Here is a 25495-nt window from a genome sequence, read left to right on the forward strand (position 1 = left end):
ACTGGTGACCTAGAAGAGGGCTCTTCCAGCGGAGGGCTGAACCGCACTGCTGTGGAGTGTGGAGGGGGTGGTAGTTGAGAAGATGGAAACAGCATGTAAAGATAACTCATTTCAGAAGTTTGGAGGGGAAGGGAAGGGAAGTACAAAAGCAGTAAGTAGAAATGTAAAGGGAGCCAAGGGAAGGTGTGTTTTTTTGGGATAGAAGAGACTTGGGTATGTTTATTGGCTGACGGGAAAGACTTGGCAGAAAGGAAGAGGGTGAGGAATGAAGTGTGGTCCATGTGGAGCTGTAGGAGTGACTGGGAGAGAGAGCAAGGTGAGTGGATTTAGAACAGTGCTTTCCAAATTTTAACATGCATACTAATCACATATCTCAAATCTCCCCTCTTCTTTCCATCTTCATAGCCACCATCCTGGTCCAAGTCCCCTACATTTCTCATTTCTCTCCTGGACAAGTGAGCTGGCCTTCAGATGCTCCACCTTGTGATGTAGGCTTGGTGGTAAAGAAGCCAGGAGGGGGTTAACTGAACAGAAGAAAGGAGAATGGGCTGGCGGCCTCTGGGAAGTCAGAGGATGAGGCCATGGGAGTCAAAAGACCAGCATGGTGCAAGAGAAGTCTTTGTGGGATGCTCAGGGGTGGGATTTCAGAGGGGACCGTTCAAGGCATGAACCCGGACAGGATGGCTGGGGTCATGATGAAGGTCACTGAGAAGGTCAAGGAAGAGTATTGGAGGGTCCTTCACATGGATGAGCAGGACAATTTGGAATGACTGCCTCACCAAAATCTGGAAACCCAAGTCCTTGATAGATGGAAGGGGATGGCAGAGAGGGCAACAGATCAAGGTGATGAGAAGGGGTGGCAGCGTAAGGCCGGGAGTCAAGAGTCTCAGAGGAGAAAATTACATACGCACATAGGAAAAAACCCTCCAAAATGTGAATGCTGATTATCCGTGGGGATAGGGAGGATTATGAGTAGTTCTGATTTCTTCTCTATACTTAAGAAAGAAAGAAATGTAAAAGATAGAAAATATACAAAGAATAACAAACTCCCCATTCACACCATGTAGAATTTGTCATTGTAAATATGCCTAAGTCCCCTTCAACCACCTCCTCCTCTCAGCATGATCACTTGGCCTTTCGTTTTATGTATGTGTATGGAAAGACACAAAATTGAATATGGTAGGGTCCGTGTGTGATTGTTCTACTTAGAGGGAGGAAGTATTCTAATAGTCAGGGAGGAAAAAGCCTTTCTCAGGTGAAGAGGACTTGCACAAAGACTGGAAGCCTGAACCTCCTTCCCAGCTGAGCAGCCCGGCGGGGAGGCCATGCCCTGGGAAGACCCAGAGTCCGATTTAAGTGTACTGGACCACACCTGGTTGTTAAGTGTTCCAGGAAGAGAGAGAATTTCTATTTGTATTTCTCTGGCTAGGTTTCAACCAACTCTCACATCTCTCAAGTCTTTTTATGGCTCAGAAATCTGGGAAGGCGATCACTATCTCCATTTGACAGATGGGGAAACTGAGGTCTGGGGAAGGGCTGTGAGCTGCCAGGGTGTCACAGTGAGTTAGTAGAGCACAAGGAGCTAGTGCTGTAGCCTGGGGTTCTTTCCAGAACCCCAGAACCCTAGCCAGTGTGCAGAAGGGTGAGGCGCAGGCAAGGGACACTGGACAACCCAGAAGAATGGACTTTGGTCACTTGGCAATAAGCAAAGAGAAATGGCAATAACTTCAGGGCGCTTAGGCTGGGCCATGGCCGGGAAACTGTGTCAGAAGAGAAACAGGTGGGCCATTCCCTCCTCAGAGGCCCCAGAGAGTAGGCCCACTCCCTGAAGACTATGGCTCCCCTGTCGCCCACCACACTCAGGAGCAGCCTTCACAGTTAAACAGATCTGGATTCAAGTCTCAGCTCTACCAATGATACATGCTGTGTGCTCTTTGAAAAGCTCCTTTACCTTTCTGGGCCTCCATTTTCTCATCTGTAAAATGGGGTAATAATCTTTAACTCTCAGTATTGTTCTAAAGATAGAAAGAGAGAACCCTCATTTATTCATCTGAAAGCAAAGACATTTAAAAGGTCTGGGTTCCCAGCCTAATTCCAGACTGCCCTGGTTGGGGTCAGTGTCAAGGGGACAGCCTGACACTGACAGAGAAGCCACGTGCACGCACATGCATGAGATTTGACATTGGCTTTGCAGTGACCACACGTGCTCTCCAGGGCAGCCCTTGGGAGGTGGACTTGGTCATCAGTAAGTTGTGTGCCCCACACACAAGGCACACGCATTCAGTGGACAGCTGGTGTTAGATGCATCAAGCCAGCCCCTACCCTCAAGGCCACTGACCAGTGGGGTAGGGGGTGCAGACTGTGAATTGATGCTGCCCAGATACCACGGAAGTGCCTCCCAGAGTCCTGCCTGAGGGCCAAGAGCCCAGGCTGGCAGCCACAACACGGCCACATTAGAGAAAGGGCCCTGAGACCCATACTCCACCCCTTCCGCTGGACACTCTTGTGTGAGTCCATTTCTACATGTTGAGGATGAAACAAAGGGTCATTCTGGCACATTAAAGGGGCACAGTAACCAATAGCCAGGAATAGTAAAGCTCTTGTTACATGCTCCTGCTAAGTCTGCACTTTGCAAAGATACTCTAGAGGGTTTTCAAAGCATTTTCTTACCTCATTTTTGTATCTCACCATGACTTTAGGGGACAGGAATTATTATCCCTGATTTTCTGAGAAGGGAACAGAGACACCCCCCATCCCCACCCCCACAAGTAAAGCACCTTGCTCAGCCTGCGGCCGAAGACCCTCAGGCCACGGCAGGGAGGAAACCTGAGGTCAAGGCGCAGGTCAAGGACAGAGCCTGGCTCCCTAGGTAGTGCTCTTTCACCACCCACTGTTGCACTTCCCCATTCTCTAGAAAGAAGTGGATTCCCAGCTCTCACCCCGGGGCTTTCCTGTCCAGCTGCCCACCAGGTCGTGACAACCACGCATCAGGCCCCCCGTCTCACTCCCTAGCCCGGAAGATCGCAGCTCCTCTAGGCCTCAGTTTCTATCTGTAAAATGGGCATCACTGGAGCGGGGTGGGCTGCGGGGGGTTGCTGGCCGGGTGCCGGCCGGCATCGAGGCGGGTGGGTGAGGCCAGCGCTGTGACTCAGCCGGGCGGGCCAGGAAGGGCTGCCCAGCCGGTCGGACCGGCCCGGGATGCAAACGAGCCGCCGGGGCCCTCACGGGGCCGGGCCGCCCAGGGGGTGACGGGAAGGGAGGCCGGCCGGGCGCTCCGGGCTCGAGGCGGGAAGTGGGCGCGGCGCGGGCTCTGCTGGGCGCTCGGCGGCTGCGGACCAGTATGGGAGTGGGGCCGACCGGCCGCCCGCAGCGTCTGGAGCCCCGCTGAAGCCGCCGCGGAGACCCCGCCCGGGAGCCGAGATGTGTCTGCGCCTGGGTGAGCCGCGGGGGGACGGCCCGGGAGGCCCGAACCCGCCCCAGATCCTCTGGCAGGGGCGGAGCACTGTCGTGGGCGCCCGGAACCCCGGGGTCCAGGCCGCCTTCACTTTCTGCTCTGGGCCTCAGTTTCCTCAGCACTGAGCTGGCGAGAGGAGGGCTTCTGGTATCTTCCGATGTGGGGTAGCACCTCTCGCCTCTCGCCCGCCCCCACTGCCCCCCACTCTCCTTTCTTGCGGAGGAGGGACCCCCAGGTGGGAGGAGAGCAGCCAACCTCCACATCCCGCAGAAGGGAGAGCACAGGGAGGGCATTGCGAACCAGAGGCTGCCTGCCCTCGGCTTCCTCAGCCTCCCAAAGGGCTCCGGCTCCCATACCCTCCACTCCCCCAAACCGAGCCAGGTGAGAAGGGCCACTGGCAAACATGATCCAGACAGAGGAGTGGGACTGATGTGCCCCTTCCTCTCACTCCCTGGACACAATGATGCTGCTCTTGGGCATCAGACAGACCTGGGGAGTCCCTACCCTCTAGCCAAGAGAACTTGTGAGCCTCGGTTTCCTCATCTGTAAAGTGGCGAGGGAGCACCACGGCCTAGAACCATCCTGAGCCAGGGACTGCTCTGAGACTCTGTCCAGTGCTCCAGGCACAGCCCCACGCTGCCACTGTACCTCCAGTTTGACCAAAGTCTTGGTCCTGGGAGGCTGTTGTTCATGAGCCCAGCCCTGAGCCGAGTGGTGTCTGGGTGGCCAGGTAGGTGGGTGGATGGGGTGAAGTGGGTCAGGCCCGTGGGACAAAGCTGCCATGCCCCTTCCTGTTTGGCCAGCTGTTAATCTTCATGATGCCATCCAGTCCCACGGTGCCTGTCCAGCCCATCGTCTGCCCTCTGCTTCTCCTCCATCTGGTACAGCTCCAGAGACTCCTGAAGGCTCCGAGGATCTCAGAGACCGGCTAGACCAACCCCTTCCCATTTTACATATGGGGAAGCCAGGGCCCAAAAAGGAGAGAGGCTGGTGCAAAGTCGCACAGAGGGTCTGTGTGACTGAGTAGCCCCAGCCCTCTCTGCTCCCGGGGGCTTCCTCTGGGCGCAGCGCCCCCAGGGACATCCAGTCTAGGGATTCCTTCCTTTCTCTCTCTCTTTCTCTCTGGCTGCAAAACTCCCATATATGAAATATGACCCAATCCTTGCTGCCACAGATGGGGACACTGAGGTCTAGGAAAGGACTCACAGGTCCCACAAGGAGCAGCTAAAGGAAGAAGGGGGGGCTGTTTAGTTCTAGGCGCCAGGCCAGTCTTCCAGTCTCACAGAGCTGGATAGAGTGAGGGGGCTGGTGGGCCTAAGGGGCCAGCATGGTGCAGAGCCAGGACCCAAAGGGGACATTCCAAAGAGCAGATCTGGAACAGCCGGAAGGAGGGCTCCTGATCCTGGGGGTGTGCAGATAGGGACCGAGTAGCCACTTGGACACTCGGAGAGGATTTGCATATGAGTCCCTGATGTTCTTTTGACCTCAGCCTCCCGCACCTTGCCGTGGCCCTGCCTAGTGGCCCTGCACCAAGAGCTCACTTTTCCCAGCACCCCCCGGGTATGCCCCACTTTCCCATCCATGTCCTCATGAGACCCTCCTTCCCCACTGGGAAACAAGGGTTATTCTTCCCATTTTACAGATGGGGAAATGAAGACTCAGAAGTTTGAGTATTTTGCTGGAGTCAGTTCAGCAATTGTGAATTGAGTATCTACTGTGTGCCAGGCCCTTTACACCAAACTGAATCCTAAATAGAACCTGATCCCTGCCCAGTGAACTAGGGGCTCCTTGGGGCCTGGGCAGTGCCCATCAAGCTCTCTGTGGTACCTCAGGGCCTGGCATGGAGCAGGCACTCAGTGAACATTGATGTAACAAATGTATGGATGAAAAAAATCAGTGGATGCAAAGCTTAGTGGAAGGATCATGGGTCTAGAGCTAGAGACCTGGGTTCAAATCCTAACTGTGCCACGCATGACCTTGAACACTAACAAGGACTACTACCCTTTATTAAGTACCACCTGTATGCTTTTCCAACCTTAGAGATCCAAGGACTCTCATGAAAGCACTGTGAACCCCTTTTCCTGATGAGGAAACTGAGGCACAGAGAAGGCAAGTTACTGGCCTTGAGTTATCCAGAAATAGATTTAGAACCCAATGTCCATCACTCCTGCCTCAGTTTTCTCCTCTGCCCAGCAGGATAAGCCCTACCCATGGCCCTGACATGGCTGTCCCTCACAGGTGGCCTGAGTGTGGGTGACTTCCGGAAGGTGCTGATGAAGACGGGGCTGGTGCTGGTGGTGCTGGGCCACGTGAGCTTCATCGCAGCCGCTCTCCTCCACGGCACGGTGCTGCGCTATGTGGCAGCCCCCAACGATGCTGTGGCTCTGCATTACTCTGTGGTCAACATCCTCTCTGTCACTTCCGCCATCGTGGTATGGCCAGGCTGGGAGGGTGGCTGGCAAGAGGGGGCTGGAAGGGGCTGGAAGGGTCTTCGATGAGTCCCCACCCACAGCCTGGGGTGGGCAGGCAGAGAGCCCCAAGTACTAACCCCTGTTCCGCCACTTACCAACGGCACCAGTCACCCAACCTCCCTTTGCCTCAGCTTCCTCATCTATAAAATGGGGACGGTAACAGTGTCCATCTGAGAAGATCCTGATGATTACTGAATGAGATCATCCACATAAAGTGCTGAGCACAGTGCCTAGCACGTGGTTAACTCACTATTGTGAGCTTGGATTATCATTACAATAGGGAAATAGTCAAGGCACTGTTGGCCAGAAGGAAGGAGCATCAGCTCAGCTTGGGAGGGTTCACAGAGGTGGAGGCCCCAGAGGTGGATATTGATGGATGAATAGGAGTTCAAAGATAGGCTGCAATTACCATAACCTGGGTATGAAGCCTGCTGGGGCCAGCTGGTAGGAGAGGAAGCTGGGATGGCTTTCAAGTACGGAGAATGGCAAATGCAAAGGTGTGGAGGTGGGAATGGATAAGGTCTGCTCTGGAGACACTGAAAAAACCAATTTGGGGGCTTCCCTGGTGGCGCAGTAGTTGAGAGTCCACCTGCCGATGCAGGGGACACGGGTTCGTGCCCCGGTCCGGGAAGATCCCACATGCCGTGGAGCGGCTGGGCCCGTGAGCCATGGACGCTGAGCCTGCGTGTCCGGAGCCTGTGCTCCGCAGTGGGAGAGGCCACAACAGTGAGAGGCCCGTGTACCACACACACACACACAAAAAACAATTTGGCAGGAGTTTAGCATTAGGCCCGGACTATAAGTGCTCAATAAATGGTAGACATGGTTATGGCTGGATGTCAGTACCTGTTTGATGAATACATGAAGAAGGGGCCTGGTATTCTCAAGTTTGTAAAGCCCTTTCCCAACTGTCAGAAGAGGTGGCTACAGCCTTTGGGGAACATCTGCACATCAGTGTCTGAGTTCCATCCCTGCCACCGCCTAGCTGAGGGATTTCTTTCTCTCTCTAAGCCTGTTCCCTCCCCTGCAAAATGAAGCTCAGACAGCCTGCTGGCCCTAAAGCAAGGATCATGGGCCCCGGCAAGCAGGAGAGCCTCAGTCAGTGGGACAGAGCTCGGCTGTACAGATATGTGCAGTGTCCCTTGGGGTTACTATTATTGTTGTTTATTCGTCTCACCAACCTTGTGAGGAAGGCAGGCAAGGCAGTGAGCTCAGGGTTAGGAGGTCCACCACGGATGGGCTCTGGGCTGGACCACTTCAGCTGTGCTCTTATTTCCTCAGTTAATCCCCACAGCTCCCTGCAACACGGGACCATGATTTTCCCCACTTTACAGAGGGGGAAGCTGACTCAGGGATTCACCCAACCTCTTGCTGATACAAAGAAGCCAACCTGGATGTGAAACAATCTGTGGCTGACACCAAAGCCAGTGTCCTTTCCCTGAGCTCATTCCTGCTGAGCGGGCTTAGCCCAGAGAGTTTGAGGCACTTAACTAGTGGCTGCACAGTGAATTACAGACGTTGCTGGGCCCCCTATCATCTCACCTGCCTCCCGCGGGTCCAGCCCGTGCCTGGTAAAGTGAGGGAACTGAAGGAGGGAGCCCATCTGAGTGGAACCCAGAAGATCCAGAGGGCAGCTGGTGGGCTTAACAGTGAGGTGGGCCCGCCTCTTGGGGCTGGGGGTGGTTAGGGGGGCCTGCAGGAGGGAGAACCCACGCAGGTAAAGAGGAACAGGAAAGGCCTTCCTGAGAAGGCGCTGTGTAGGCGGCATCAAGCCCAGGCTCTGTGTGGGTGTCTGTATCCAGGGCGATGAGGAAAGAGCCTGGCCCAGGGTGGAGTTGAGAAACTGATGGGACAGGGGCCAGGTCACTGAGAGCCTGCGATAGTTAAAAATACTCCTAGGGATTTTGAATTCTACGCCATAAAGTATCCTGGTTTATTTTAAAGTAACAATTTTGTTTTTAGTTCCTTGCCAGTTGAGTTACTGAGTTTCTTCCAAAATCTTTTCCACTCCAGGGAAACATGTCATATATATCCTGTGACATGGCTCTGTGGCCCTGGGATACACAGGTCCCTGCTTGAGAAATGCAGCTGTAGGCAGTGGGGAGTCATGGAAGGTTGTAGGCAGGGAGTGACTGTGTTTTAGAAACGTCACTTCAGGGCTGGACCATGAAGAGGCAGTGTCCCCATGCAGATGGAGGTAATGAAACCCAAGCTAAGCAGGGGGTGTGGGTTTGGAGGGCTAGAGTTGGTGTTGGTGGAATCTTTGCTGGAGAGTGGCCCTGACCCCCTGCCCACTCTCCTCCAGTAGGGGGTCAGAGCTGACTTGAGCCTCCTCCACAGGTCATCACCTCAGGCATTGCAGTCATCGTGTTATCACGCTACCTCCCCAGCATCCCTCTGGTATGTGGTACCTCCTGGGATGGGGCTGTGCGGATAGGGGCAGCAGCCACCCCCAAAGGCCTGGCCTGCTTGGAGGGGGTGAGGCTGACCCCATGGGGGCCAGAGCTGCCCATGGGGCCAAGCCTGATGTCCACTGACCAGTGGCCTCCTCCATCCAGCGCTGGACGGTGTTTAGCTCGAGTGTGGCCTGTGCTCTTCTCTCTCTGACCTGTGCTCTCGGCCTCTTGGCCTCGATTGCTGTGACCTTTGCCACCCAGGGCCAGGCACTGCTGGCCGCCTGTACTTTTGGGGACCCCGAACTACTGGCACTGGCGCCCGACTGTCCCTTCGACCCCACTCGCATTTACGTAAGTGCTTAGGCCTGGGATGGGGTGGGAGGGCAGCGAGGTGCTCATCAGAGGTGGGAAGCGTTCTTGGAATCCTGCCCTCCACTCCCCAACCCCAGGCAGCCATCACTGCCCCCTGTCCCCCTACAGAGCTCCAGCCTGTGTCTCTGGGGCATCTCGTTACTGTTCTGCATGGCAGAGAGTGTGTTTGCTGTCCGCAGCGCCCAGATCACCCACCAGTTGCTGGAACTGAGGCCCTGGTTGGGGAAGAGCAGCCATCACATGGTAAGGCCTGCCACTCCCCCAAGCCCTGACTCTTCATACTTCCTGGGAGCCCCTGCTGGGGAGCTCAGGCTGATCTGTCCCCACCCCTCTGTAAAGGGCCCCCACCTTGAAACCTGGGGCAATAGTGTTCTCCCCAGGACCAAAAGGAGAGACTTGGAGGCTCAGAGAACTCAGATCTCCCAGCTAAGTCATACAGCTGACACTTGGCTCTCCCAAGGCCCAGGATGAGTCTTGGGGAGGGGGAGAGGTATCTGGGCTGGAATTGGGGGCACTCCAAGGGTATGGCCTGACTCTTGCTTAGTGGAGAGTAATGATGTCCCTTCACCCAAAGATCACCCCAGCCCCCGACTCCTCCCACTTTCTGGATGTCCTGGAGGAGAAGACCCAGACCCAGTGGGCTGGCAGCCTCTGACATCTCCACAGATGTGGGAGAGCCCAGAGCCTGTGGAGGACCACGACCTGCAGAGCTGCACTAGCTCTGGGCTGATGACCCTTTGACAGCTGTTGCCTCACCCAAGCCCCGTGGCCACTGGGGCCCTCCAGCCAAGTCTGCACCGTGATCAGGCCAGGATTCCTGGAGCCAGCCAAGAGGGCTCAATGCCACTCCAGGACCCGGGTGGGTCTTTCACCCCTCTCCTCCAGCCACCCAGCCCGCTGCACTGAAACGAGACTTTATTCTGAAGATATTAAAAAGAACAGAGATGCTCCACGTGGATGCATGCAGCGGGGGAGGGGACTCGGCCGGGGGCCTGTGCTGCTCTCCCACACAGGACACTGTGGGTGGCGCTCTAGGTGTGTCTGCCCATCTGTCTGTGGGCCTGTGTGTGTATCTGAGAGAGACAAGACACACAGAGGGGTCCGTGGGTCTGTGTTCATCAAAATGCTGAAACGCAGGCGGGGGTTCATGGGACTCACAGCTGGGGGGCTGGAAGCAGGAGGTTTTCCTTTTGCATCATGGCCTCCGGGACAACAAGGGCAGGAACAGGCAAGGTTGAGGCCCTCCTGCAGGGAAGGATGGCTCAAGGAAGGTTTCTCCTCAAGCCCCCAAACCTCTGGAATCCTTCTCTCCGCTCCAAATAAAAAGACAGGCATGATTCCCAACTCCACCAAGGCTGAGATCTACAAGGGTTGGGGTGGAGGCAGGGAAGCTTGCCCCGTGGTTGGCGGAGGGAAGTCTGGCCTCGTGGCTGGGTGTGTGCGGGGGTGGGGGAGGGGGAATGGCTGACGTTCTGATAGCTAGGTAAGGGAGGGCTGACTGAGAGGCAGACCAAGCCAGAGCCTGTGTCTTTATCATTGCCGAAGGGAGATATTGCCTCCCGGATGGGGGGTGTCAACGACTTGCTGGCTTGGGCCTTGGGGGGGGGGGGCTGCAGGGTTCCTTTCTCCATAGGCCCCTCAGAGTGCAGACCCTGGGGGTGGCAATCTGACCCCCAGCCTGGACAGACACAAGGGCGAGGAAGCTGAGAGCCGGGAGAGGGCCAGTGAAGGCAGGGAGGGGAAACCTGGCTCCTCGCTCAGAACTGGGAGGCGCTGCTGGGGTCGCACTGCAGCAGACGCACGATGGACGGGTCGCTTTTGGCCCCGCGGATGAACTCCTCCAAGGACAGCTTGCCTGCGGGGTGAGGGGAACAGTGACGGAGGAGAAGACGGCAGCAAAGCGAGGGGGCTGCAGAACCGAGCCGCGGGAGAGGGAGGGGGAGTAGCTCCCGCCCCGTCCCGCCCTGTCCCGCCCCGCCCCTGCCTCCTCACCGTCGTTGTTTGTGTCCATTTGGCGGAAGATCTTCTCAGTCCTCTTTTCCGGGGTCGACTCGTCCTCCGGCATCTTCATCACGGACGAAACCATCTTGTAAATGGCCTGGGGGGCGGGTGGGGAGGAAGTGAGGGGGAGCCTGCCTGATCCCTCCACCCCCAACTTTCCAAAAACGCCCCCAGGTGCGCTGACGATCGCCGCTCCCGCCAAGGTGAGGCGGAGAGGGGGTGACGGAGGAATGGGGGAACTGGGAAGTTCTGAGACTGAGAAGGTTTCCAGAAGAGGGGGCTATTGGAGAGAGCCCTGAACAAGTTCCCTTGGAGCGCTCGGTGGGAAAGGAATTGCAGGCAGAAGGATCTGCATGTACAAAGGCCCCAGAGCGGGCAGCCCTGAGTGGACGCCGAGAACTTAGGGATGGCTGAATGCAGGGGGTCAGAAGAGATGTTGGAGGACATCGGGGCCCAGAGGGAGAAGGGCCTGAAACGCCCGGCCAAGGAGCTTGTGCCGGACGCCCCAGGTTCCCAGTTAAGTCCCAGGTTGAAAGAGCTGCTTCTCAGAAACTTCGGGGCTCCGGGCGGCCCGCCCTCGATGACCGACAGGGGACGCTGGGCGAAGGGGATGACACTGGGCTGCGATGCTACTGTGGCCGGCAGGAGGCGTAGAGCTGCCCTGAGAGCTGGAGGGACTGAGGCAGCTGGGTCCACAGGGGGCGGGGGATATTATGCAAATAAACGCACGTGAGTACCTGCCCGGGGCGAGGACAGCCTCGGCTGTGCTGGGCCGAGGACGGCTGCTGCCAGATGCAAGAGCTTCGGAGGCGACTCGAAGGAGGGTTTTTGCGCTAAGCGTACACAGAGCACAAAGGACTTGGCCTGTGGGCTGGGTTCCGGCGCCCCGGAGCTCAAGGACCAGACCCGTCGCCTCAATCTGCCAGCTTTTTGCTACTGACACCTCCTCCAAGAAGCCTTCCTTCTCCCATCCCATAAACTTCCCTAGCCTCAGATCCGGCTTTGGCCTCCGCAGTGGTCTCTTCCGGCCTCTCTAGGGTCTGTCCCCAACGCTGCCTCTGAGACCTCTTTACAAACACAGATCTCCACCGCCACGTCCCCAGCCCAGGGGCCGCCCCCTCGTTCCCAACATACACAGGCCTCCCTCCGGGCCTGCCGTGCACCCAGCTCCTTCTGGATGCTGCCCCACGCTCCTTCTGCTGCCTCCCACTCCTCCTTGGTGCTCAGCTTACATGGCGCATTCTTAGGGAGGCCTTCTCTGATCCAGGCTGGGTCAGGGCCCATATGCTGCCCCAGAGCCTCCTTTGGGGGCAACTCTCCGGAAGTAATTATGCATTTGTAGGATTGCTCCTCGGTCCCAGCATACAGATAAGGACCATGGACATCTAGCTAGTGCCCAGATCCACAGAATTTAGCACAGTGCCTGGAATCTGACAGGGACTCCCCTGTTTAAAAGCCACTGGCACCTCCCACTGCCCTCTGTTATCAAGTCCAAACATTTGGCCCTTGGCATTCAAGGCATTTCACACTCTGGTCCCTGCTGACCTCTCCACCATCAGGCCTCCCCTAGTAGGTGATTCTGCCATAACCAAATACCCCTGTGCCTTTCAGGTCTCCCAGTGTTTACAGCCTCTGCCTGGAACAATAATACTAACTACCATTTACAGACACCCACTATGTGCAAGGTCCTTTACATACATTATTCTCACCCTTGCAATAGCCCTGAAAAGCAGGTACTGAGATCCCCATTTTCCAGATAATAAATTGAGGCTCAGAAAGGAAATTGATGGCAGACACCAGATTAGAAATTGCTGCCTCTTAGCCACTGGATAGATGCTTGTGGAGTGCTAATGACCCCTCAAAGCAGGGTATACGAAGTAAGGTGGCCTGGTTCCACTAATCACTTGTTCTGTAGCCTTGGACAAGTACTTAACCTCAGTTTCCTCATCTGTAAAATGGGGGTAATCATATCTTCCTCATTTGGACTGTCTAGAGTATTAAATGAGATACTGTGTATAGCTGGCTAGAGTAAGTGGTCAGTAAACATAATCATAGTATAACCATTACTCAACCACCACAGCCTCAGGTCTTCCCTGCCCTTCAATCCCCTGGACTCCCAGATGTCACCTTTATACCCCTGTCACCGAGCTGGTCAGTGTGGCCTGCACAATTGTCTCTCCCAGCAGAGTGGGAGCTCCAAGAGGCTGAGGTGAGGTCTCTTCCCTTCCAGTGTGCCCACCACCTGGCACAGGGCTCCATCCTGAGAAGGACTGAGCAAGTGACTTAGAGAGTAACTGCTCCCCTGTGACAGCCCTTCTCCTGGGCCTCCTAATTAATTGTCTGGAATTACTGCTCGCTCATTGTTTCAGTGGAGCCGACTTGTAATTAATCGGTCACTAGGGTTTGCAGAGTTCTGTCTGCACCGGTCGTTTGGAGCCTCTGGGTTGCTGTAAAGGAACCCAGTGCTTAGATAGCAGAGGCCAGCCAGGCAGGGGTCCCAAGGATGCCCAAAGAATGGTACTGGCTTGACCAATGCCCTGGGTTTGGAGCTTCCAGCAAGGCTGACATTTACCAGTATACACCAGGCAACCACACTTAAGTGGTAAACATGAACATCCATACAGATTAGTTGGTATCCAGCTGCTGCCCAATCCCTGAGTGATCTTCCACCACCCTGGCTACCCCAACCCTTCCACCAGCACCCCCAGAAACCCCCACTATCCATCAACTAGAGAGTTAAGGCCTGGCCCATGGGAGCCATTGATAATCATTAAGTCTTTTCCCTAGTGAGAGACATAGGGAGAGCACCACATCCTAAGGCAGCCCATTCTACTCTAGCTGGAGAGAGCAGACCCAGAAGCCAAAGTCAAGAGTCCACTAGTGGCTGGATGAGTTGGGAGGGGGAGCAGACAGCAGAGCTGAGGGACGAGAAGAGAAAGAATTCAGAGAGGCAGAAGGAAAGGGAGCAAGAGCCTGTACAAAGTGGCACATTCCGAGGATGTTGAAAAGGCCATTCTGGCTGGAGCAGAGAACGTGCAGAGGAGAAAATAATAACTGACAATCACTAATGTTTACTGAGTGCCAGTTATATGCCAGGCCATCTACTAGAGTCTTTATCCTGCTTTATACCCACAATAACCTTGGAAGAAGAAGGGGTTAACACCCTCACTTTATAGGTGAAGAAACAAAGGCTTAGGAAAAAAGTGAACAAGGAACTGGTAGGTAAAATAGGACCAGATCCCTGATGGACCTCAATGCTGCTGAGGGGATGGGCACTCTGGAAGGTTTCTGAAATAAAGCCAACGTACTATGCTTAAATTTGTTCTAAGAAAGGACATTCCTATCAGGTTCTTAAGTCTCCCTGTGAGATTAGCCTCACCATCCCCGTTTTACAGATGAGCAACCGAGGAGTTGAAGCCAACTCCAGAACTGGAAGTCAGACCCCTTTTAAGAGACAGCTCTGAGTGTTGACCAAGTTGAAACTGACTCCACTTAGATGCTGTGTGACCTTGGGCAAGCCACTTCACCTCTCTGAGCCTTATGGGGTTGTTGTAAGGATGCACTGAGCTCATGGGTATAAGCGTCTCACAGTACTAGGCTCTTAGTGGGCTCTCAATCAATTAGTTGGAAGGTGGCTGGGTATCCAGATGGAATGTGGGTGACAGAGCCAGGTGGCCCATTCACAGGCTGTGTGATGTCGGGCAAGTGTCTTTACCTCTCTGAGCATCCGTTTCCTCATGAGTAAATGAGGATCAGTGAAACATAACTGGCCTGTACTCTGCAGAAATGTCAAGTCTTGAAAGACAAAGAAAGGCTGAGGAACTGTTACAGATTAAAGTGGTCTAAAGAGATAGGATGACTAAATGCAACGTGTGATCCTAGACCAGAGCAAAAAACGCTATAAAGAACCTTATTGAGACAGTTGGCAGAATTCAATATGGTCTGTAAGTTAGATAATAGCATTGTTTCTATGTTAAATGTCCTGACTTTGATAATCCGGGGCGGGTTATGTAAGAGAATGTCCTTGTTCTTAGGAAATCTGTCCTGATGTATTCAGGGGTAGAGGGTCATGTTCAGAACAACAAAACATTACACACACACACACACACACACGATGATAAAGCAAATGTGGTAAAATGTTCATTGGTGAAGATGGGTAAAGGGTATGTGGAAGTTTTCTCAACTTTAAATTGGAAATTACTTCCTATTAAAGACTTCTTTAAATGGGTCGTAAGAATAGCACCTGCCACTTGCCTACCCACAAGGGCTGTTGAGAGGGTAAAGAGGGCTAGCAGGTGCAAGCTGCTGGGCCCTGTGCCTGCCATTCTGAGGGGCCCAGGGGCCCACCTGCACGATCTCCAGCATCTCCTCACGGCTGATATAGCCGTTGCCATCCAGGTCGTACATGCTGAAGGCCCACATGAGCTTCTGCTCCAGGCGGCCACGTGAGGTCACACTCAGCGCGATGATGAACTCCCGGAAGTCGATGGTGCCATCGCTGTTGGTGTCAAAGGTGCGGAAGACATGCTCCGCGAACTTGGAGGCGTCACCGTAGGGGAAGAAGTTGGCGTAGATCTTCTTGAACTCATCCACGTTGAGGATGCCCGTGGGGCAGTCCTTGAGGAAGCCCTTGTACCACTCCTGCAGCTCCAGCTCTGAGAACTCTGTATTCTCCCGCAGGTCCTGCAGCATCTCGGGCCGCAGCTTGCTGTTCTGCTTGCCCATGGCCACCGAGCCAAGTCCCACCTGGGTCCCCGAGGGGGTCAAGGGACAAAGAGGAGTGGTCAGGCACTCCTGGCCCCTTGACAACACTCCAGACACCGGCCACTCCAGCCTCTCTTTTGACCCAGTGAGAGAGAGGAGCTGGCCCAAGATCACACAGCTTACATATACCCAGGCACCCTGCCACTGTGTCAGCTCCACACCATTTCCCCAGACCTTCTACTTCCCCAGGGAACAGACCTGGAGACAGAGGAAGAGAAGGGGGCTCACCTTTACTGAGGCCCTTCTCAGTGCCAGCCACTGAGCCTTCCCAGGGTATACCATTTCACCCTCACAAAGTGAAGCCTGAGAATTAGCCCATTTTACAGATGAAAAGGTAGGCTCAAGGAACTGAGGTGACCTGCTTCAGGTCACATAGCCATGAAGTGGCAGGGCTAACTCCCAGAGTTGCCAAGGGAAGTGCAGAAAGGCCCTCTGGTCTTCCTCCCTCCTACCCCCTGCCCCCTTACTGCCTCACATACACCTGCTCACACAAAATACACCTGCAATCCAAACACTGACCTGTTCTGCCTCCCACCATGTGTGCTTGACAAGAGGCAGAATAAGGTAGGTGTTAGCCTGGGCTCCAGAGCCAGATCACATGGGTTTGAATCCCAGCTCTGCTTCTTACCAGCTATGTGACCTTGGGCAAGTTCCTTAAACTCTCTCTGCCTCATCTGTAAAGTGGGGGTAATAGTACCTACCTCATTATTGTTGTGAGGATTAAATTAGTTAATACATATGAAGCACTTAGAAAGATGCCTGCACATATAAGTGCTACCTAAGTGTTAAACAAATTTAAAAGATTTACATGTGTCCAGATGCCAACAGTAAACAAATGAATACATACTGACACATGTTATGCTACACAGCTCACCAAATTCACACATGGATCCCATGCCACTCACATACCAGCACACACCCACCCAGGGTCACCGTGCCTGCACACACGACAACATTCCTTCTGTTCCACAACTCACATGTACTGACACAGCACCATGCACGCACAACTCCCATACCCTGTGCATCGAGACACACCAGCCCACAACCCCACATGTCTCACACATGCCATCACAAGCCAGCTCCCATGCCTACACCTCTCACATGGCCAGCTGCACGTGGGACCCTCAGACACCTTTGCCATCTTTCTTTCTTTACCCAGGGGTGCTGCCAGGTGCCAGGAGAGGGAGCTGCAGCCCTTCTCAGGCTTATGACAGCCCCCTCTTCCAGGGAGACCTCTAGCCAGTCAACCCTCCCCCAACACTTACCTTTCATCTAGTTCAGAAAGGTCCCCTCAGTGCAGGAGGTTAGACTGTGGAGGGCTGAGGGGAAGGTATTGGAAAGGAGACAGCCAGGTGGTCTGGACAGGGATGTAGGGATGTGTGTAGGTGAGTCTCCCCCCAGCTGTGAGACAGAGTGAGGGGGTTATTCCTTGTGTGTGCATGTGCACATGTGGGTGAGCGTGTGTAAGTGCATGTGCTCATGTATGCGTGTGTCCCTGGCTTCTGCCTTGCATTTGTCTCCCCATGTATTTCAATTTATATCTGTGCATGTGCATATATGTGTGTGTGACTAGGTATGCACCCATTACAGTGTGAGGGGCATGTACCTGTGTGGCCATTTGGGGGACCTGTGTGTGTCCTCAGCAGTGTGTCACATGCATGTTTCTGTAAGTTGGTTCCCTTCCTTTCTAAATCAACCTTTTTTGCCCCAGGCTGAGGATCCACTGAACAAGTGTGTGGGAGGGCACTGAGGAAATGCCTGGAGCCGGGGTGGCCGAATGTGTCCCTTAGTCCCCTCCTCAAGGTCCAAGGAACTGGGTCATCTGGGCGGAGGCAGAGAGACGCGCTGGGCAGGAGAGATCTTCTAGTGCCCCCTCCCCCCTGCCACCCTCTGAGTCCGTCCCCCTGCCCCCAGTTGGAAGAACTGGAAACGAGGGAGGTAATAGATTCTGCTGTCTCCGCAAAGACCCCGTCCCCAAAATGGGAAGGACCTAAGCTCGGTCTGAGAAACCCGCCTCGGGGACCCTCTCCAGTCCTCTCCCCAGCTCTCGCCCTGGCCCCCGCCTAAACCCTTTCAGCACTCGGGGAGCGCCAGGCGCGTGGCCCTTCTTGGAGGGGGCGTCCGGAGGCGGCCGGAACGCGACTCCCCAGGCTGGCCACTCGGCGGTCAGGACCCTGGAGAGCGCCAGGCGTTTCCCGGCGGGAGCCCCACTCCCTGAGTCCCCGGAGGGAAAATTCCTGGGAGGCCCGGGAGTGGCGGGGCTGGGGAGCCCTGGACGTGGCCCCCTACCTCCGGGATGCCCCTTCCTCGCACCCCCTGGCCCCGGCCGAGCAGCCCCCACTCACCCAGCGACGCGGAGACACCGACTGCGCAGGGAAGGCGGCGCTGCTGCAGCGCGCGGCGGCAGAGGCGGCCGGAGGGGCGGGCGGGGGGCGGGGGGCGGGACTGCAAGGGAGACGCCCCGCAGCGTTAGCCCGGTGCCCCTCCTCTGGGGGGGGGTCCCCGTTCCTCCCTCTGCCCTAGAGCCCTGATAGTGCGTGGAGCAAAGGGTTAGGCTCCGCCCCCGCCCCTGCCCGGGAGAGGGAAGGGGACGCCCTCACCTCTCCGGCCCCCATCCCGAGGGAGCACCCCGCCTGGGGAGGAAGGCAGAGGTCCCCATCTCCTCAACCTCTCGACTCAGGTAGCCCGAATACGGTGGACGGTGGGGATAGTCAGTGCCCAGACACCTCTTTCCTAAGCCGGGGACAACCCCCGACAGCTCCACCCGCCTGCCTCCCCCATCCCTACCTGGGCTTGGAGCCGCAAGTCACAAGGAGGGCGGAAATCGGATCTTGGGCGCCTCGATATGTACCCTCCCTGCACCTGCGCCTCAACTCCGGATCTAACTGAGCTCTTCAGAGAGGGGGCAGCGCCCACTCCTCCAGTCCCTGAGGTCTTGGGGGGCAGACACGCCCCCTACCCCGCCTCTGCCTTAGAGAGCCCCACCCCCTTTTCCCGCCCGCCACACCGGGTCTCGTGCCCAGGACCTCTCTCAGAATGAATTCCACCTCTTAACGTGGATCTAAATTGCTCTTCCCATTCCCCCCCCACTCCAGTCAAGAAGCCCTCTCCCTCCCTCCCCAGCCTCCCCAGTGCTTGTACTGGGTTGCGATAAGTGAGGGCTGGGGAGCATCTCCACCTGGGGCGTTCTGAGGTGTGTAAGCCCCCTGCCTGCAGACAGGACAGCCCCTTTCCAGAGTCGCTGAACTCTATCAAAGCTTCTCCTGCCAGGATGGGGGCTGCATCCTCCTTCCCACAGCCTCAGCAACAATCCCGACCTCTGGGCTCGAATTTTGCTCTTTCTGTATTTCCGGGGTCGGGGGGGGGGGGGAGGTTGATCCTTATCGTCCCCACTTCACAGATGAGAAAACTGAGGTTCAGAGGGGTTAAATGATTTTTCCAATGTCTGACAGCGAGCGAGAGGGCTTGGATTTGAACCCATGTGTCCTCATCCATTCATTGCACAAACGTTTATCAAGCATTAGTTCTGTGCCCAGCACTGTTCTAGGCAGTGGGGTTACAGGAGTGGACAGTAAGGCATGAATATAATATACAAGTCAGTTCTGTAATGTATTAGATAAGTGTTTTGGGAAAAGTTGAGATCAGTGTGCAGAGGTTGGGATAGTGGCAGTGCTTAGGACCATGCCAAGGACTTTAGATTTTATTCCAGGTGAGATGGGAAGCTCTTGGGGCTTTGAGCAGACTGGAAGCTTACTCAGATATTCTGTCCTCAACTGACTTTGAGGAGTGGGGTCCAGGATGGGATCAGGGGACCCTCTCAGGAGGTGACCAGGGTGGCAGAGATGGGTCTGGCTTCTGGACCTACTTTGAAGGTGAGCTGACAGAACTTGTCATCTGACTGGACAGCTCCTCCCACTTCCTTGGCAGCAGGTAGGACCCTCATGACTCCCTAGGGCTCAGACCTCCAGGTTCTCAGACCAAGCCTCTCAGGTAGTCCAAATCCAGCCTTAGTCTCTCCTGCTAGAGGACAAGCGGGGAGTCTCAACTGGAGAAACTGGGGAGCCAGGCCGTTGTGGGTGAGGGCAGCTGGACCCTCCAGAACATTAGTTCCTCTCTGTACCTTGGCTCTGGTGTTGGGACCCCCAGGGAGGCGCCAGACGTGTGTGGGTGGTTCCCAGCTGCCTCCTGCAAGAGGACCTGGGGGTGGGGAGAGACTTGCCGCTCAGGCCCCTTGAGTGACAAGCTCCCGCCCCTCTCCCCCCAGGTCTGGAAGGCCGGCCGGCTCGGCTTGGGGCTGGGAGAGGGACCTGCCCTTGGGTCCTCCTCACCCTCCTCCTCTTACCTCTACACCCTGCCAGCAGCCTGAGAATCTTCCCAGCCAGATCTGGATCCTCCTCTCCATCCTTGTGGGGTCTCAGTTTTCCCTCACGGGGGACTGCTCAGCCACTCTGCTTCCTCCTGCTTTCCCCCCTCCCCCGCCAGCTTCACCTCCTGTGGGCTGACTCCTTGGTTCAGCCTCAGGGGAGCCTACTTCCCCCACCCCACTGTTCTTCTTCTCTGTGCGAGTGACTCTGATGCCCTGCCCTCAGGACCCCCAGTCTGCATTTCTGTCTCCCCAATAGATGGGGCTTCTGAAGACAAGGCTATGTCTTATCCTCACCCTGGGTACCCCACATCCCTTTGACTTTCCATACCTCAGATGAGGAGGGTGGATGGTGGGGACAGGGCAGAGTTTTGGCTCTGGGAGCTCTGCTGATTACTTCCCATCAGCCACCTCTCCTCTCCTGGGGGCCTAAGAAGCACTGGGAGCCAACCTGAGCCAAAGGGGAAGGCTTGGGCCTCCCCATACTGTACCCCAAGGCCATTGGCCCACGAGGTATAGCCCAGAAAAGGGGGGCAGAGGGCAGTTGTCAGGAGGCCTGGGTCCCTCACTTTGAACAACCTGGAGCAAGTCTCTTCCCCTTTGTGAGGAGAAAGGTTAGACAGGTGACCTGGGTGATCTGACATCCCCTATCAAAAACCCTAACCAGAGCACAGACCAGACAGGCCTCACTTACTGCCTCACTGGCCCCTGGGGGAGTGTGGGGATGTGAGTTTTACATAGATGAGATCCCAGTGGCCCCGGAGCCCTGCAGATTTGGATTCTGTGAAGGCCTGTTGCAGGGGTGGAGGTGAGGGGTGCCCTTGCTGATGATACTCAGCGCCCCCCCCGCAACCCAGACTGAGGCATGTCTAGGAGGGAGAGAAATGCAGAAGCGAGTTATTGAGAGAATCAAGCGAGGGATGAGTGGAGAGGGGACTGCATAGCTCTTGAGCACCTACTGTGTGCAGAGTGCTTTGCCTATGTCACCTCCTTTGATCCAAACTAATCCTGAGGAGGCAGTAATGTGAATGCCATTTTACAGATGTGAAGACTGAGGCCCAGAGAAGTGAAGTCACCTGTCTGAGGTAATACAGCAAGAGAGTGACAGAGCCAGAATTTGAACCCAGTTCCATGTGACTCAGGAGCCCAGGCCCCTCTCTGGAACCTCTCAGTGAGGTAGGTGGACGTAGCCCCTCCCCATCCCCCTCAGAGGCACAGCCCCCAGCCTCCCTCTTAGGTCCCAAATGGTTTGGAAAATCCTGATGGGAGCAGATGGTGGGGACAGATGGAGGGAAAAGCATCTCAGGGCTGAATTACACAAACAAACATTGATAAAGTGATTAAAACCTCAAGCCACCCCTTTCCAAAGGGCCCTGCCCACCCCAGCCTGGAGCACAATGGACCCAGAGGTGGAGACCTGGGGGTCTCTGAATGCCCAGCGTCTTAGCCCAACTGATCCCAGCTTCTGCTCACCTCCCTCACTGCCGGGGACCACCCCCGGACCAGAGCCCAGGGCGGCAGAGCTGCCAGGAGCACAGCCGGGAGGGGGAGGGGGTGGGCCTGGCTGTTCCCGAGGGAGCTGGGCTGAGAGGAACAGAAAGAGGGGAGGGTGGGGAGGGTGGGTAAGTCCTGGGAGCTGGGAACGCAGACCTGAAGTCAGTGGCGGGCATGGGCGTGTTGCGGTAGGGCTGGCATCCCTCAGAGCAAGCCTCACTTTACAGATGGGGCTCAGCTCCCACTGAGCAGGGCCAAACCCTGTCCCACCACCCACCCCCGTGGTGGAGGGGGGCAAGGCCCTTCACTTGCAGAAGGTCTGGTCGGTTTCTCCATCTGTAAAATGGAAACTATAATATTAGCACCTCCCTGGAAGGGGCTTGTGAGGATTAAGTGAGATGGAGCCTGTAAAGTTCAGGGCACTGGGCACTCCAGGCTGCTAATAGGGCCTCCCTGCTGTAGGAGGATCAGGAAGGCCGGGGCTGGTTGGACAGTGTCCCTCTGCAGAGCAGCAGTCGGGGCTTGGAGATCCCGCCGCAAGAGCCCCTGCGGCTGCCGGGCTCTGCAGCAGGGGGATCCTCCTGGGTGAAAGCAGCTGAAGAGCACCACCTCCCTCCCGAGTAACAGCAGCTGATGACTCTGCCCAGCCCAGAATCCAGGACCCCCAGGGAGAGAGAAAGGGGCCGTGTCTTTGCCGGTCCCTCACTATGGAGGAACGGACTTCGGAGGGCAATAGACCCAGGCTCGGATCTTGATGTGGCCCCTTCCCAGACTTGGGAAAGTTAGCAACAACAACCCCTCTGACCCTCTGGCTCCTTCTCTGCAAAACTTGCATTTCCAGCTGCTTTCTGGACTTGCTCGCACAAACCCACAGACACCTCAGACTCAAGCCAGTCAGTATCCAAGTCATCACCTTCCACCACAGCCTGCCCTGTGCCTGAGTACCCCTCCATCACCAAACAGGCCCGAGATCCACCATCCAGGACCCCTCCCTTCTCCTCATCCCCACACCTGCTTCCTTTCCAAGTCAGCGTGTCTACTGGGTACATCTCTCAGGCCCGACCTCCGCTCTCCTTGCCGCCTCCCCTTCCCCACGTCCTCATTGGATTGGCCCTGTGTGACAGCTCCGGCCCTTTTACAGCGCCTGCCTTCAGTTTCTCTAAATCTAATCCCCTTCCTCCCTGCTTAATAACCTTCCATGGCTCTCCACTGCCTACCAAAGTAAGTGGACATTCCAGGCTCTCCATGACAGACCCCAACCCTAGCTTCCCATCTCAGCTCTTCCCGTCCACCTTCCTTCAACAACTCCCCACCAGCCAGCAATCCTCTACCAGACTGCTGGGATCTCCTACACCAAGAGAAGAGATCCAGAGTAAAGGCTGGGGAAAGGGGGCTCCCCGACCCCCATAACGCTGCATATGGGTTTTAACCTAGTTGGGGGTGGGGTGAAGTGAAGCAGGCAGCTGGGATCACGTACCAGCCAACCCTTGTCTGCACAATAATCCCTCTGCTGGTTAAAGCAACTCCTAGCTGGAAGGGCCTCCAGCTCAGCCAGGGAGAAACAGTCACTTGCTTGAGGTCACCCTGCCAGGGCACCCTTTTGTCCCCTCCCCAAGTCATAAGTGACCCATTCTGTGGCAGCTTTCCTGACAGATAAGCATTCAGATCTTTCTCACTCATTTCCATTGCTGGTTCGCTTCTCCTGGTCCATCTCTGACTGTCTGAAATTTGTTGCTGGGTTCACAGCAAATAGAATGGTCACTCTTGGAAGTGGAATTAAGGGCAAGAGGCTGAGTGTTCACTTGTGACTTCATAAGCAATTCTGCCTGGATGTATTACAACCTGCATGCAGGACATTTGAGACTTGAGTCAAAATCTAAAGAGTCAAGATTTCTTTTCTTAATTAATTAATTATTTTTTCAAAAAGTTTTGGCTGTGCCGCATGGCATGTGGGATCTCAGTTCCCCAGCCAGGGATCGAACCCGGGACCCTTGCTTTGGAAGTGAGGAATCCTAACCACTGGACCACCAGGGAAGTCCCAAGAGTCAAGATTTTTAAAAGATGGTTCTTCCTCCACTGGGATCTGCTTCCCAGAAGTCTTCCAGCAGCCCAGCTCTGCCCTAGGGGGTTGCCCAGGCTGAAGACTGCACCCAGCACCCGTGGCCAGTGTGACTCTCCTCCCAGCAGACCTGACCCCACCACTGGCCAGCTTTGTCCTCCTAGAGCCCCGGTTCTACTACTGGGAAAAGCTTCCCTCCCAGAGTTGCTGTGAGCGATCCATGAGACACTGGGAGGGTCGTGCACGTGAAGGAGGCTACTCTGTGACAGTCCAGGGCTCTGGGGTCTACACTCATACAGCCTTGAGGGCAGGGCCCCAGCGAGAGGAAAGGTAACATTCCAGCTCAAAGATTCCGCTGGCACCTGCGATTATCCCCATTTTATAGAAGAGGAAACAGGCACAAGAGATCGAGTTCCCTGCCTGAGCCTGTGCATGGGGTTAGAGCCAGATTCAAGATGGGACCCGGCTCCATTTCCTGAGCTCTTTCCAGTGGGCTGGGATGCCTTAGAGAAGTGAGAACTTCCTAGAGGATTCAGAGGGACTCAGAGTCCCAGAACCCAACCCCCAGAGGCTGAGGTTGCCACATCCCAAGGCCCTCATGCTCTGGATCTGTCTTTCTTGCTGGGAAGACTGGGTCAGCTCTCGTTTCTGGCACCTTAGGCTCTTCCCGAAGCTGGGGATTGCCTCTTTGTTTCCATAGTAACAGCGAACAGGGGGGCCTCCTGAATCAGTGCAGGGATACCGCACAGGTACTGGCAGGTATGCATGTGCCCTGGGAATCCCTGGGATGGACAGCCTGAGGTACACGCACGCATACCCACGCACACCCTTGCACATGCATGCACATCCAGTGCATGTGTGTGCACACCCACTCCCCCTTGCACATGAAGGCACATGTACAATGTGCCCACTAGCCGAGAAGTGGGTCAGGACATCACCCTGCCTGACACGATCCACTCTCACAGCAACCCTGGCCCACTCAGGCAGGGGGAGGGTTTTGGGGAAATGAATGACTTCCACTTTATAATAATACATCTATAGATACTTACTATGTGCTCAGTACTGCATTTTCCTTTTCACATATAACATCTCCTATACTCCCCACACCACTCTGAGAGAGGTGCCTGGTGAGGAAACAGGCTCAGAGAGGTAGAGTGATTTGCCTGAGGTCACACAGTAGCCAAGATTTGAGCCGAGGACTGTTTGGCTCCTGCTCTCCGCGACAGATCCCTTGGTGCCAGACTCAAGAGCACTCACCCCGGGACCCACAAATACAGATGGGGGTGCCTGGCAGCAGGTAGAGCCAGAGCTGAGGCCTCCCAGCTAGGATGCCAGGGTTCCTGGACTTGTGGCTCTGGGCACTGGGTTCCCTCTCTGGCCTCCAGCCATTCTTGAGACTGAGGAGTGAAGGGAAGCCCAGAGGACCGCGAGGGCTTTCCTTCCACTGATTTCTCCGAGTCAGCAGAAAAGGAACTTTGAACAGCCAGAGAAAGACCCACTGGGAATTTCCTGCTGGTAAAGCCATCTGGGTTCACTTGTGAGCTCCCTGCCCTTCCTCCGGAGACAGAAATCCAGCTGCCAGGGTCCTGGCTTCTCGACCTCTCGGGCCTCTCAGGCAAAACTTGGGGAAATGAGGGGGCCTGAGGCTGGAGGCTGGGCCAACTGAATCATCCTGAATAGGAAGCTGGGAGGTGGGCTGTCTTGCAGGAGGCAGCTTTCAGCAAAAAGATGATGTGACAGTGAAAATGGGCTGCTGGGGAGGGAGTGAGCTCCCTGTAACTGGAGGCATCCCAAGTTGGTAGGCACTGGATGCTCCCCGTTTAGGAAATTCAAGATAACCAGTGACTGAGTGCTGCATCGTTCTCCTCATCACTGCCGTCATAGCAGCACTGATTAGATACCCTTTGTGTCAGGCACTTTAAGATACAACTGCCACCAGTGCTAATAAAAATAGCAGCTCCTGTGTACTCAGCCCTTTTGCGCTTGATCATCATTGACTCCTCACAGAACCCTGTGAGGCAGGCACTATCGTTAGGCCCATTTATGGATGAGGAAACTGAGGCTCAGAGAGGCACGGCAGCAAGATTCAGACTCTGCCTGGCTGCTGCGTCTGTGATCTGC

General features: G+C 55.5%; 2 protein-coding genes across 12 annotated transcripts; one reads left to right on the forward strand and one right to left on the reverse strand.

Moving 5' to 3' along the window:
* The first annotated feature begins 3272 nt into the window (after positions 1–3272).
* Positions 3273–10037, forward strand: TMEM54 (transmembrane protein 54). 11 transcript variants are annotated; one of them, XM_027109237.1, is made up of 8 exons: positions 3273–3436; positions 5097–5152; positions 5495–5563; positions 5693–5886; positions 8266–8325; positions 8484–8672; positions 8873–8936; positions 9268–10037. In XM_027109237.1, exons 3-8 carry the CDS (start codon positions 5539–5541, stop codon positions 9432–9434), a joined length of 699 nt encoding a protein of 232 aa, XP_026965038.1. In that variant the 5' UTR covers positions 3273–3436; positions 5097–5152; positions 5495–5538; the 3' UTR covers positions 9435–10037. The 11 variants fall into 11 exon arrangements, with proteins under 11 accessions (XP_026965038.1, XP_026965036.1, XP_026965039.1 ...); XM_027109235.1 differs by lacking the exon at positions 5097–5152; XM_027109244.1 differs by lacking the exon at positions 5495–5563 and having other exon boundaries at positions 3274–3436.
* HPCA (hippocalcin) lies at positions 9594–16891 on the reverse strand. Its single transcript, XM_027109246.1, has 3 exons — positions 15042–16891; positions 10686–10791; positions 9594–10548 (listed from the first exon to the last, which is right to left on the reverse strand). Exons 1-3 carry the CDS (start codon positions 15417–15419, stop codon positions 10451–10453), a joined length of 582 nt encoding a protein of 193 aa, XP_026965047.1. The 5' UTR covers positions 15420–16891; the 3' UTR covers positions 9594–10450.
* Between the last annotated feature and the right edge of the window lie 8604 nt (positions 16892–25495).

Source organism: Aethalodelphis obliquidens, unplaced genomic scaffold (assembly GCF_003676395.1).
Source record: "Aethalodelphis obliquidens isolate GAN/ISIS:26980383/991018 unplaced genomic scaffold, ASM367639v1 scaffold9, whole genome shotgun sequence".
NCBI classification, from domain to species: Eukaryota; Metazoa; Chordata; class Mammalia; order Artiodactyla; family Delphinidae; genus Aethalodelphis; species Aethalodelphis obliquidens.